Genomic DNA, 14,274 nt, shown 5'->3' on the forward strand with positions numbered 1-14,274 from the left:
TCGGGCAATGAATTAACATACGTCGGCCTCGCGATTGATCGAAGGTAGTCGCGCACCGATTTAATCTTCGCACTCTGCACTCCGCCGTGCGATCGCGAGAGAGGCGACGTGAGCACGTTCATGTATTCCGAACGATAGATTCGCGAAGATCGCGAAGGTTATCTGGATGCGCACGTGGAGTCCTTCATCGACGCCACGAAGTCACGAGGATAAACGGAGACGCGCGTGGCTCGTCGCGGTATCGATATTCCCCTTTCATTGACCTGCGCTGAATCGAGCAAATGACGAAGAGAGAATCGTTACGTTCTCCATGTTCTGGATCAATGACCGAACAAGTGCAATCTCCGACTCGCACGAATTCGAGTGCATCGGCGTACACGCATGACGTTGCGCTGCGAGAGAAACTTATCGAAGTGCGAAAAATTGAGATAGTCGCGCCTGCGTCGCGATTATTACCACGTCGGATAAATTCAATGTGAGTTGATGCAGTTAATTACACAATTAATTGGCAAAAGTGGAAAGTTTTAACAGAGCCACGATCGGGCATGTTTTAATTTTTTTGATGTCTCGCGAAATAATTTATATTAAGATAAAAAAAACATTTAATTTGTATTTAATAAATACTATATATATGGTATATATATATGTAATATATAAAATTGAATTTATCTTATATATACATACATATGAATATAATTATATATATATATATATATATAATTGGATAAAAATAAATTTTTTTATGCAAACTTACGGAAAATGTTTGACGTATTTTTACGGAAAGAAAAGGGTATTATCATTATTTTTATCGCGCATTGAAATACGACTTCGATCCTATCGTTTTTGTAAGATTGACGCTGACGTTCGCTTTAGCGCAAAATGCTAATTCCGTGGAAATTCCACGTTTGTAGACAACGACTCGAGTTTTGGCGAGTCTAAGCGACTTCTATCACCCGCTGGAGACGGACAGAGACGTAAACTGAAACGAACACGTTACATTCGTTCAAACGCGTAACGAAAACGATTCCGTCTGCTGTTGCATAAAGTGATCCGACTCTGGAAGGGATATCATAAATCAATTTTAGTTAGATAATCAGATTCCTAAAACTGTTTTCCTGTAACCCGTGTCCACGTGTCTTATTACTCCTGCGACACGTGATGAACATATAAACACGCCTTGGCTATTTTTATAATCGATCCAGTATTTTATTTCATAAAAACATGATTATACGAAATTAAGAAAAATATTAAGATAATCTTTTTCGAGTAATCGTTATCTTTAAAATATTCGAAATACGTTGTTTAATTTCTTATCGTTTTTATCGTATACTATTTCGGCGAAACCTTTTCAATGATTCATAAGTGTCAAATCGCATTATGTTTTACATGATGGCGAGTTTCTTATATCGCCTAAATCTTCTCAAAGAGAATCGGAGAAAAAAATAACTGTCTGATAAGTCCGTTCAAGAAGTAGCGGAGAGAAAAGAAACTGCTATCTTTTTATCGGTAACAGTGAAGACACATGCAAACTCTGTGCTGACCATTTGTATTCGTATATCGTGTAAACGTCGTTTCCTTACGGGTTTCCTTTATCGAATAGACAACGTACCGAACAAACAAATGTATTCGTATTGTTCGAAAGACGTTGCTTTTATGCGAGCAGCACGAAAATTCATCCCCAACTCGCCACATATATGCGCGATATACATTTTATAGATCCGTTAGAAAGATCGGTACTGCTCGTTATCCATCAAGTTAAAATTTAAATCAAGTCTTATCGATTGCATATTTTAGCTGCCACATGTAATTATTGTAATATTGTATCTGCAACTGAAACTTGTAACGCGTGCAACGAGCATACACGTGTGTTCTACAGATTTACATTAGTCGATTAATTCGCGGCGGTGAATAATCCTTGACTTGTGAATGACTAATTAATTAGACTTTGAACTTTGTAAGTATCCGTGAACGTAGAACGAGCGTTGCTGTAAGAAGCAGGTATGAAACAGGTCGATGACCTGTTCATGAAACAGGTCACAATGCCTCCTGAGATAAAGACATTTTGACAAACCTACCGTTTATTTGTTTGGAATCTAAACGTCGCTAAGGAAAATTCATTGTGGGATAGAGTGCGACCATTTAAGCGGTGATTTCGTGCACTTTGCACTATGGATTAAAAAAGGTATGTTTCTCATAGAGAATAATTGACATGGAAATAATTGAATTACAAAAAGTTTGCAAAAGTACGCAAAATTTAGAAATATAAACGATATTTAAATTGAGTATTAAATATCAATTGATAATTTATTAAAATATCCTACAAGTATATAAATAAATAAATATATATATATATATATTTATAATTATATATATATATATATATATTATATAATATATATATAATATATATATAATTTCATTTTTTTTCTCTTTTATCGTATTTATTATGAAATCAGTATGTAACCTTGATTGTTAATTAATACCTAATTGTTGCTCAAAATATTTGTATTGGAACGATCGCCATGATCGAAACATATTGTTAATAACATTATAATATTTCGTTAATGACATATTACGCGTGAATCATTGGCTGTTTAAGAGAGTTCATGAGATCTTTCCGCTTCAAACTGTTTACATAATTACGAGCTTCATTATGTTTACGAATATTGGCGCGCGGGATGAATCGCGCTTGCAGTTGAGATTAATTAAGTTTACACGTAACGGCCGCTGCGAATTATGACTGTCCGAAATCTCGACGGGCGACGCGTTTGACCAAATGACCCCGAAGATTTGATAAGAGGAGGCAACGTCGGTGCAAAGTCATCGATCGGCACAATTCGCGAATTATGATGCAAGCAGCCGATTATGAGACCGCCCGTTATTTCTTCGCGCGGCACGTAGGCATTCATTGCGAAGTGTAATCTGCGCAAGCTGGCCAGTCAAAATATATTCGCGTCAGCGTATCCATGCGCGGAGTAATATTTTCAATCGCGATAAATTGCTTGTAACGACACTTGTCACTTACTTACCATGATCAATGTTAAATATGCATTTTATCGTGAGATGATTCTTCACTTTCGCTTCTAACTTGATGCTTCAAATAGCAGATATCAAGGTAATATTGATATAATAAATTCAATATGTGTCTAATTCTTTAATTATCAATAATTCATATAATTATATGATACGATCAGTAATATGTTGTAATTTGATTTTCAATAATATACCGTGCAGAAGAAATATAGTTAAATTAATTGGTATTGCTTCAGATTTTTTGAATTGTTAGCTATAGTAACAATAAGATAAATCAACAATTTAACTACTAATTACTAATCTTATAATAAATATTGATAAAAATTTGTTTTATTTTTGTTCCAAAAATTATGTGGCAATACATTTTCTATAAATTAAAATCAAAATGTGTTATAATTAAAATGAGATTGATCATCGACGTTACGAGTTTAGAAGAAAAATTTATGTACATATATAGTAAAACATATAATACATATTGTAAGACATTTCATTATTTCTAAATAACAGTTTATTTCCGTTTACTTTTATAATAATATAAAATACAAAAATATTACAACATTTAATTACGATGTTATCTATAAACAAATATAGATATCTTAGAAATATCTGTATCTCTATCATCGTGCAATATAATAACGTTCAATTTATCTCTACTTTATAAAAATATTTATGTTTATCACTATTCAATAATTCAATTTGTCTTATCTTTGTGCATTTTTTTATCAGTTCTTTTCACACAGCTCATTATCTTGATTGGATAGGTTTAATAAATAAATAAAAATTATTAACTAATTCTTAATTCGATGTGATGGCAAAGCGTTCGAACAGTAATATATCAGTAATGCATTTCTATTTGATACCTACATAAGACACTATTAAATCTAATTATTTAAACAAACAATTTTTCTCAGCATTTTAAAGCATTTTTATCTGACGTAAACATCGTGCCGTAATTCTAATTCCTTTTTTTAAATCAAATAAGAGATGCGGATATTGGAAAATCTTCAAAAGCCACTACTGAGAAACCGAAATGAGATTGAGCTAAAAATTTATTTATAGAATAAATTATGCTATAAACACTGCGAGAGGAATAGAAGGAGCAAATATTCATTTTCAAAGTTCCACGATGTTTGCCACATCTTCCAAACGAAACGATCACCCATCGACGATGAGATGCAACGAGACCACAGCCGCATAAGCGCCACAGCAAAGTTAGCAAAGCAGTATGATGTACCCACAGACATAATGTCTACGTACCCCACCATGGGATAGAGGAAGTAGCTCTTTGCAGGGGGCTTTCCCCACCAGAAACCCTAGGGCAAGAAGCCTCGTGGTCTTTGGCCAACGAGGCCCAAGCTTGGACCCATCTCTCTAAAGAAATGCCCCCAAACATCCCCCACGCCTGCAAACGTACGTCGTGAACGGCGTACCCACCCCCCTCCACCTGTTCCCCCACCCGATATCCCACCACTGATACTCACGGCAGATCGCCACCCCCTCCTCCAATTGTTCCAAGGGACTACTGGGGGACCGTCAAGTCTGATGACTCACTATATAAGAGAGGCAAGGACAAGAAGGTGTACACTAGTACTCAATCCTTCCGTGGCTCGCACAGTTCACGACGTGGCGAGCGGCGGCGAATTCGGCTGCCGCGGTGACCGACTTTTTTCTCTCTCTATCTCTCTTCTCCTTTTCCTTCTCTTCTTCCTCTCATTTTCCTTTTTCCCCTTCTCCCCTTTTGCCTTCAAACTATTCGTTATCATCTTTTTGAAAAGCCTCCCACTTCCTGGCAGTGGGGAGGAGCTGCTCGTAGTTTATCCTTCCTTACGGTCAGACATCGCTTATTTGCTTCACGACAGTAGTCGCGGCATCATTAAATATAAAGACGTAGAGTCGAACGGACATAGTACGCTCAAGCAAACGGAACTCTTTTCTTTTTTTTTCGCATCAAGAGGCTAAGAAAGAGAAACGTACAGATATAGACTTCGTGCGGTACATATACGTTCAGTGATAACCACAACAACAGACACTCGAAGACATTTATAGGAGCTTCGATAGAGCGGGTCCTTGATTAATCAGTGATCCGTGATCGATACGAGATGTTGGAAAAAATTGGGCTATGGCTTTGGTACAAGATGGGTGGTACCGGGCTCGAGGTCCTTTACACCTTTCTGGTGTTCGTCGTTGTTATTTTTCTGGCGATGAAGTTGATAGAGTATTGGAAATACACTTTGCCACCCGGCCCATGGGGGATACCGATCTGCGGCTACTTACCCTTCATCAAAGGCGACTTGTACATGGAGTTCGGCAAGTTGGCTAAGAAATACGGTAGTACATTCAGCGTCCGCTTTGGCTCCGACTTGATCGTCGTTCTCAGCGATTATAAGACCATACGCCAGGCATTCCAACTCGACGAGTTCAGCGGCAGACCGCACAACGATTTCATGAACATCCTCGACGGATACGGTAAGTGTCTGGCAGATTCCAATAATACGCTTTATCTCGCGACATTAGCTCTCATATCATCGGGACGGGTTAAAGCACTCCGCACCGACTGTCTCGTCTTTCGCGTGATTTCACGTTTCATCGGTTTTATCGGAGAGTTCTTCGCTCGTGACGCGCGTTGAAATTATTCTCAATGCCACTAGCTGATACCGAAAAATTTCTTTTAGTGCGCATTCTAAGCGAAACTGACGTAGCGAGATTAGGATATTCGAGAAAACTTGACAGATGACTTCTCTTATACGCGATCGTTTCTACATTTTCCGAACCGGTCGCGTTTTCGATGGGTCAGAGCTGCGGGTTTCCACGATCGCTTCTCGGTCAATGCTAACTTGTGTTTCGACGTGTTGCAATCGATTGTCCGCGGACAGACCGGTATCGTGAAAATAAATCGAATCTGCGGGTGACGCGTCGCGCGCGCATAACACGAGAATTCCCCGCGATTCAGCATCGCTCTTGTTGCTGTTGTAGGCGTCATCAACACGGAGGGTGCCTTGTGGAAGGATCAGAGAAAATTCATTCATACCATGTTTGGAACGTTAAGCAAGAAGGACGGCATAAAATTTTTAGACAATATGATCACAGTGAGTATTGAATTCGGATAAGACTATAATCTGATCGATTTTATCTTACATAACGGATATTATAAAATTTTAATTAAAATAATTATTTTTTTCTTTACGTAATAATTTAAAAATGTAATATATATATAAAATATTTAATTTAACGATGCAATATGATATATATAATATAAACTTGAGATATACATTTTTTTTTAATTTACAATATTTTATACTTGAATACAATATATAAAAATATTTTTCTTCTCAAATTCTTCAAAATTTCAATTCAAAATCCTGAAAAATAAACAAACATAATAATTTTGATTTAGAACGAGGTCCAGCTACTTCTTTCGGAGTTGGAGAAGCGACATGGGGATCCCATAGACCTCTCGATTTATCTTAGTGTATCGATCAGCAATGTGATATGTGAATTTACAATGAACGAACGCTTTCGCTACGACGATGAGAGATTCAAGCGATTCATGAATCTTATTAATGAAGGATTCACACTCTTCGGTCGCTTGACGTACGCGAATTATATACCTATATTGCGCTATTTACCAGGCATTCATAGCGTTCGAAATAAAATTGCGCAAAATCGAACGGTAATGGCTAATTTCTTCCAAGAGATTATTGACAAACATAAAAGAACAAACTCATACGAGGTAGAAGATTCTATTTCCGACGTCGTTGATGCCTATCTGTACCAAATTAAGGAAGCCGAGAAAAAAAATGAGGACCATCAACTTTTCCAAGGAAAAGATAAGAGTAAGCAGAAATTGATTTTTTAGATTGATTTTTTTCAAAGAATACATTACGCCAGTTCTAAGCTTCAGTTCATTGTTAAAAGCAATATTAATCACGTCATCATGATTCATATAATTTAACGATTTATAATTCGAACGCTTCTTTGAACGGTTGGATTTTTTTTCTTTATGCAGATCGTCAGATACAACAAGTTATGGGCGATCTCTTCTCCGCTGGTATGGAAACGGTGAAGAATACTCTGCAGTGGGCGGTGGTTTTCATGTTGCATTACCCGGAAGCGGCGAAGGCGGTGCAGGACGAATTGGATCAGGTCGTAGGAAGAGCAAGAATACCCTTATGGGAGGATATGTCCAAACTTCCGATCACCAACGCGACGATTCAAGAGATTCTTCGCAAATCCAATCTCGTGCCGCTCGGAACGACGCACGCCACCACACGGTAAATTGATTTTCGATTTATTGCTCCCGTACGATCTTGCATCCTTCGACGAAAATCTTCTCCGTCATTTTTTTTCTCAATCGCATCACATGGGCTCGGCCCTTTCCCTTTCTCTCTACGTAAGCTAAGAGCGGATTTCACAACGGGTCCTCACCTTCCTTCTCGGCTTTCCGTGTCTGGCTAGCAGAACCTTGCGCACACGATCGTTTTGAACGATTATATTCGGCGAGTAAAAGTGAAAGGTGTGTTTCTCTCTCTCTTTCTCTCTTTCTGACTCTGTGTGAGTGTGCGTGTGTGTGTATGCACGTGCGCGCATATGTGTGTGTCTCTTCTGTTTTTTTTTGCCTTTTCAATCTCGCCTTTTTGGTCAGAGGCGCCTTAAGGTCAATGACTGCAAATCTCGTACAATTAGTCTATTGGGACCGGAGGTCGGATTCCGATACTTGTTAAGAATACATGCTCACGCAACGGGTCGCCGTTAGAAACGGCGCGGGTGGTTTCACTTCTTTGCAAAGAACGCGGTCAGAAAGAGCGTGACGAGCACACGTGCGCGCGTGTAAAAAGTCAAGTTGATACTTCACCGACGAATAAATATAGTTGATGACCGTTGAAATTTGCGGTTATCAAGCGTTAAGCGCGGCATTTAAAATTTACGTGAAATTTTAGATTTATACATATCATGCCTTCTCTTTTAGAAAATTATTAATAACGAAGGAAGCCAGTTTTTATCGCGATATAATAAAAAAAAAAGATCTTGACCCTTTTGAAAGTCAATTATCTATACCAATTATCGATTAATTGCCATTATTAGCAAAATATTTATAAAAATGTCTAATTAATGTTACAGGGATGTGACATTGAATGGCTATAATTTACCAGCCGGCACTCATGTGATACCGCTATTGTCTGCCGTGCATATGGATCCGATCTGGAACGATCCAGAAGACTTCCGACCTAGCCGTTTCCTCAATGAGGGTACTGTCACAAAACCGAAATACTTCATGCCATTCGGATACGGTAAACGAAGATGTTTAGGCGAAAAACTGGCACACATGGAGATCTTCCTGTTCTTCAGTTCATTGATGCACAGGTTTAACCTGAACCTGCCTGAAGGTGAATCATTACCCGACCTGCAAGGCAACGTCGGCATCACAATATCGCCGGCGCCTTTTAAAGTTTGTTTACTGAAGAGAGAGCTGATAGGCTGTGACATCAATGAAAACATCTTCAATCATGGGTCCCTGCGTAAGTTTGGCAGTTAAGTGTCCTCAACGGATTCCAGAGTACGGGCACGGTATTTGTTCCTATTGTCCGACAAAGAGAAGAGAAGCCGCAAGTTGAATGCTGACGCCATGGGGTCCATCCACGCTAGCGCATGCACGCATCAGCTAGAATGGACGCTCGTAAGTTTAATTGTAATTATCATAAATTTTATCGAAAATTCAATCGATTGAAAATTGAGTAAAAATCGATCTAATAATAGTGTTTTTTTTTCTACTCGTAATTTTACTTGTATCTAAGTTAAATATATATACATAAGCTCATGTATAGGCTCTCGAGCGTGTACCTAATACTCGACAGGCCCGACTAATCCGTTTAACTTTGGTACGGCGAGATCTCGTACGACCCCATTTTTAATTAGTAAGTTTGTCATTTTATTATTAACGAAAACACTACTTACAATTTTGTTTTGTTTTTATCTCTAACGACGTCGAAGTTTTGAAAGATCTACGATCTTTTTTATTCTATTCTTTTTTAATTCGCGACCTCGCCATACCACAAGCGTGGATTTTTTCACCGCGCATACGAAATTAAATGAACTCAAGCTGATAAATAATTTGAAAGAAAAAAAAATAGTCAACCGCGTGTAGTAACGTGAGTGTCATCAAGCTGCTAATTGTGATACCGTTATCACAATCCCGTTAAAATTCTAAGTAGTCATCTTATTATACTGGCGCCGAGACTATAATGATAAGTATAGATAAGTTCTTTTTGGCTGCGGAGGTAACACTTCTTTGAGAGACTAATTAATTTAGCAATTTATTGCTTGGATCGAACAAAATCGGAGAGTACAAAAGTAGTCTATACTCCGAAACATTTCTCCCTATCTCCTTCTCCTCCCCTTACTCTTCCATCCTGAACTCATTACACCAATTTCCCGATCGTCCATGAATATTTATTGCTTTGCGAATGTTACTTTGCTCCCGTTTCCACCCTTGCTCCTCGTCACGTATTTATTCGCGCTTAGTCTAGATCGACGAGGATTTCGACGTGTCGATCTTGACGATTTCGACAACGATTTCGTATCTGACGGCAATTCTGCCGTATTGTAGTAAATCATGGCTCACAACGGGATATTCGTTGAGAATTATCGGTTTGTCACGTTAGCGACATCAATGACTCCAAATGCAATCGATTTCGTGCCTAATAAATAACGTCAATCCTGCCGTATTGTATACTAAATCGTCTAAATCAGGATTCTCACCGAGATGTCTCGTTGAGCTGTCATGACGTGTTAACTACTCCAAATGAAACTGATACGCGATCAAACGAACGCCGTCGATTCGCCATAGATCTCCGCGGACGAACGGGAATAGCGGCTCGTTATCCGATGCTCCTCTTTCGTTCATGATAATAATAATAACCCATTATTAAGATAGAAAGACAGAGTGAGTGAGTGAGTGAGTGAGTGAGTGAGAGAGAGAGAGAGAGAGAGAGAGAGTGAGAGAGAGAAGCAGTATATTTGCGTAAGGAAATAGGTGATAAATTTAATTTGCAAATGTTATGCATTAAATATGCATGTGCATGCATACATAGCTGGTCGACGAATCACGTGCCGTTTGACGAGAAAAATGCGAGACTGCCCTTGCACCCGAGACCGCTCGCGCCAATATCGCGGTGTCGTTGACTTTTCTAACGACTTTTCTAGCAGCGCGGGCCGCGCCGGCATGCCGGTTGATCGGCCAATGAGCCAGACAGAACAGGCCAGGCCCGTGAGCGATTTTCGTGAAAGTCGCCGTTGTGAGATTCCGTTGCGACATCCATTCGACGACGCGACCACGCGGCGCGGCGCGGCGCGGCGCAACGCAGCGGCCGTTCGGAAATGATAGAATGAATATCGATCAGAAGCCGATCGGGTCGGGTGCGAGCGCGGAGGCTGTGAATCTAAGAGACCCGGGATGTACGGTCGACGAATCATTGTGACGTCGTCCAATCCGATTTCCCAAAGATATCCCAGGCTGTGCATCCTAGAAGCGGGCGAGGAGTCGTGCGCAGTGACGTTACCCGATCCCGAGACTGGAAGCTCCGGGTCCGTGTATCTGCTCCTATAAGTTATTTAAGCGTTACACGACGACTGATGGACCCGCTTCCATTGGGATCGACGCTGCGCGCTCCTTCGTTCAAGTATCCGATAGGGCGTTAATTAAGTCTTATCTTAGCATGCATGAATTACGCCGCATTGTGTTCATCCAGCGAAGGACAGCGAAGAACATTTAACGTTCTTCTTACTTTTGTATAAAATAAAGATGTTGTACAATTGAAATAATCGTCCGATTTAATTGATTCCTCCCTACCACCACAATCACTAATAAAAAGAGATTCTCTCTTATTATCAAAAATTCACTTAAGAAACTCAAAAGACATTCATTTGATTCTGGAAAGACTTCAAAATACAGAGTACAAATTTTATTATTTTAAAATAATAAAAATAATAAAATAACAAGCCTATTCACGCACAATTCTATATTATTTGGAACAACAATATTTAAGATGAGATATAGAAATATCGCTAGAGATCGGCTAGGTGTACCAAGGAAACGTACATTACTATTCGTAACGGTGACGAGCCGAATATTCCGAGAAATCAAATTCTTTATCGATCGTTATCGCGAAAAATTTCGTCTGGAAATTGCAGTCTTCGGAACCGGATTCTTAAGGATGAGTTAAAAAAACTTGTGGCTCTTCAGCTGCATGCGCACCATAGGCCTTCGACTGTGATCGTACGATCTCCGAGATCCCTTCCTGCCGCTGCTCAACTTCGAGGACTTTTGCTCCGGGCCTACGAAAGAGGACTGAGCTGGGCCTAGCTTTCTCTTCCACTGGTCCGCTCGATCTCGCATTTGGTAGGACGCTTTTTTTTTCAATTCGTATAGCCATTCGTAATTAAAGATAGTCACAAATAGATCCGATCTCGCTGATTACTTTAACTGGGTGGTTAAAAAGGAAGCTAGAATTAATTAGCATCTTAATTGAAAGGAAAAACAAACGAGAAATTGCTGCAACATTTTTGTGATATTAATGATAATTATCTATTTAAACGTTAAATAATTGGAAGGGACTATAGATGTTTTGTCGTCATATATTTTCAGATATTGTCTATTGGATTAATCGCTGTTTAATCAGATTTTTATTAATTAAAATTAACGGCTTATACAGCTTGAGCTTGAATTAATTATCATTAATTCGATATTTTCGCGTATAAAATCTCAACGATTGTTGAAACTTGAAGAAGAAAAATTTGGAAGTCTGTTGGGGTAATTATTTACTGATCCTCTCTCTGTCAATAATCCCGCGAGTTGACTCGTACGAACGGTACGTAAGATTCACGTGGCACCGCAGAACGAGAGACGAGCGCTTAACGTGCACACGCGCGCGCGCACGCGCTTATATAAGAGAAACTCGCGCGTTCTGGGTTTCTAACGAAATATCGTCAACGAGTACATTACGCCGGGTAAGGTTAATGACACGAGTGTCAAGTGGCCCCAAACCGCGCACAAGTTACGTAAGGTCAGCTCAGCTGGCCGCCTCAGTTCGTCCCGGGGACGATGCATTGATAATGGCGCACTTCCTGCACAATATCGTACACGCGAAAAACGCACATTCGTGTCCCAGGTGTACAACCGCCGACACGTGGCGCCTGCTGCCCCAGTAAGGGCCCTTTTACTTCGCGCTTCATAACTTCGTGGCCTTTTCTCGCCGAAGAGTCGGTCGAGCGCCAACTGGCCTGCCACAGTAAAGACAGAAAGTCTGAAGAACCGTTGCTTCGAGGCTTGGTTCAATGAAGCAGGAAGAGGCGTTTTGTGGTTTATTTTCTTTTTTTTTATTACCCAGCACAAAGTTGAAAGTATGTTAGAGCAGGGTCTTTTTACGGCCCGGAGATCGCTTGGATTTCTTCATCTCTCACCCGATAGAAATTCGGCCTGACGCGATATATTTCAAAAAGTCAAAAAGTTAACTAATATATCGTTTCCATGTAAGAATTAGATTGCAGCGTTTTGTTTTATTCGTCTTATACTATTTAAGCTGCATTTATATATTTGCATTTTGTTCAAATTTTTACAATATTCATTATTTACAGTTTACTTTGGCGCTTACAGCGCTTGTGAGCATCATTTGTCCTTCTTTAACATTTGATAAAAGACAAGAATGAAGTGATGCTGTAAGCGTCAAAGCAAACGCAGCCTATATATATAGCTGCAAGGTCTCAAAACAAAAGAGCAGTATTAATAAAACGACTTTTTTCCCTATCCCCTATACGGAGTAATGACTTATTCCGGATAGAGTGTGCTATTTGGCTATTTATTATTTGTTATACAATGAAATTTCCCAGTAACACTTAGAATGCATTAATCGGTATTAGTAACAAGAGCCAGGCTTTGAATGCGTTCATTTCGGAATCTCTTGTTCGGAAAATCTCTCCGAAAAAATTTGTAAAAATCTCTAAAAATCCTAAACAAAAAAAAAATGAATTGTCTCTTTACAACGATCTTTCTTTCCTTGATTTTCTATTCTTTTTATGCATCCTGGGATTAGTAGGAAACGCAGCTGCCAATTTCACAGTGGGTGAACGGTGCGCTTGTAGTTCACCAAGGCCACTACATTGTGAGATAAAAATGCGTGTTACATAATGCTGACGGAATTTCACGAATCCGATGCAAGAAAAAGAAGAGTGAAAGAGAAGGAAAGAAAGAGAGAGAGAGAGAGAGAGAGAGAGAGAGAGAGAAACGCGAGAAAGAGCGAAGCGAAGGGGCGGCACGGTTTATGTAAAATCATCTCCCAACGCCCGTAATCGCGGTTGACATTTTAACACAGACTTGTGTCTTTATATTGGGAACGCACGCGGTGGTAAAAAAAAATTAAAAAAAAGTGCGCCATGCGCAATGCGTAAAATACAAACAAAATGCGTGCGAATAAGTGTCGCTTCATTTCCAGAGGGTGGACATTTTCTCGCAGTTCGCCTCGCTCCGCGCGTTTTAATAAAAAGCGTTCGTTTTAATATCGACGGGCTGAGATATTCGTCCGATGTCGAAATTTAACTGCCGCGGTTTGCAATATCACGCTATAAACCGGCACACGACTGACATCCTGCAGCGTTCGCTACCGATCTCGTTAATGTCTGCCTCGTGAGAGACATACATGTAAAACCGAGGCGCATGTTGTTCTTTGATTTCATTCGACGTACAATTTGGCGCAAGTAAAAAAATGACTGGATAGCGCATATAGTAAATATTATAGACGTAGCAAGTATAGACTGCGCTTTCCCTATATAACTGGAACTTATTGTTAGCATCTGTGCTAAAAAGAGAACGTTGCAATCTTTCTAAATTGAAAGCAACAATTTCAAGGAATGCGCAGTCTATACTCCCTATGATAAATATATCTCGGTACATACAAAAACAAATGCGAAGAGTAGAAACAAGAATCTAAGAATTTCGACATGCAGGCTTCTTCATCTTTGCTGTTTTCTTTCCATTTTTATTTTTATTTATATTTTTTTTATATGTTCCTGCTGTCAGCTTTCATTCTTTCTTTATAGTATTTAAAATTTCTTAGTTTTTCTAGTCAGATAACATTGTGTACAAATAATATACAATCAAAGCGCGCGCGCGTAGAATATAACAATTAATATTTGGAGCAGGAGCTAATAAAGAATAAGTATTATTATCAATTATTTTTATGTATACTTTTA

At 39.3% G+C, this 14,274-nt stretch overlaps 1 protein-coding gene across 1 annotated transcript; it reads left to right on the forward strand.

Moving 5' to 3' along the window:
- The first annotated feature begins 4,620 nt into the window (after positions 1-4,620).
- Positions 4,621-8,784, forward strand: LOC105453410 (cytochrome P450 18a1). Its single transcript, XM_011695352.1, has 5 exons — positions 4,621-5,499; positions 6,007-6,119; positions 6,428-6,866; positions 7,040-7,304; positions 8,152-8,784. The coding sequence occupies exons 1-5, from the start codon at positions 5,133-5,135 to the stop codon at positions 8,564-8,566; spliced, it is 1,599 nt and encodes a 532-aa protein (XP_011693654.1). The 5' UTR covers positions 4,621-5,132; the 3' UTR covers positions 8,567-8,784.
- Positions 8,785-14,274: the final 5,490 nt, after the last annotated feature.

The sequence above is a fragment of the Wasmannia auropunctata genome, unplaced genomic scaffold, assembly GCF_000956235.1.
Source record: "Wasmannia auropunctata unplaced genomic scaffold, wasmannia.A_1.0 LD336000.1, whole genome shotgun sequence".
NCBI lineage: Eukaryota > Metazoa > Arthropoda > Insecta > Hymenoptera > Formicidae > Wasmannia > Wasmannia auropunctata.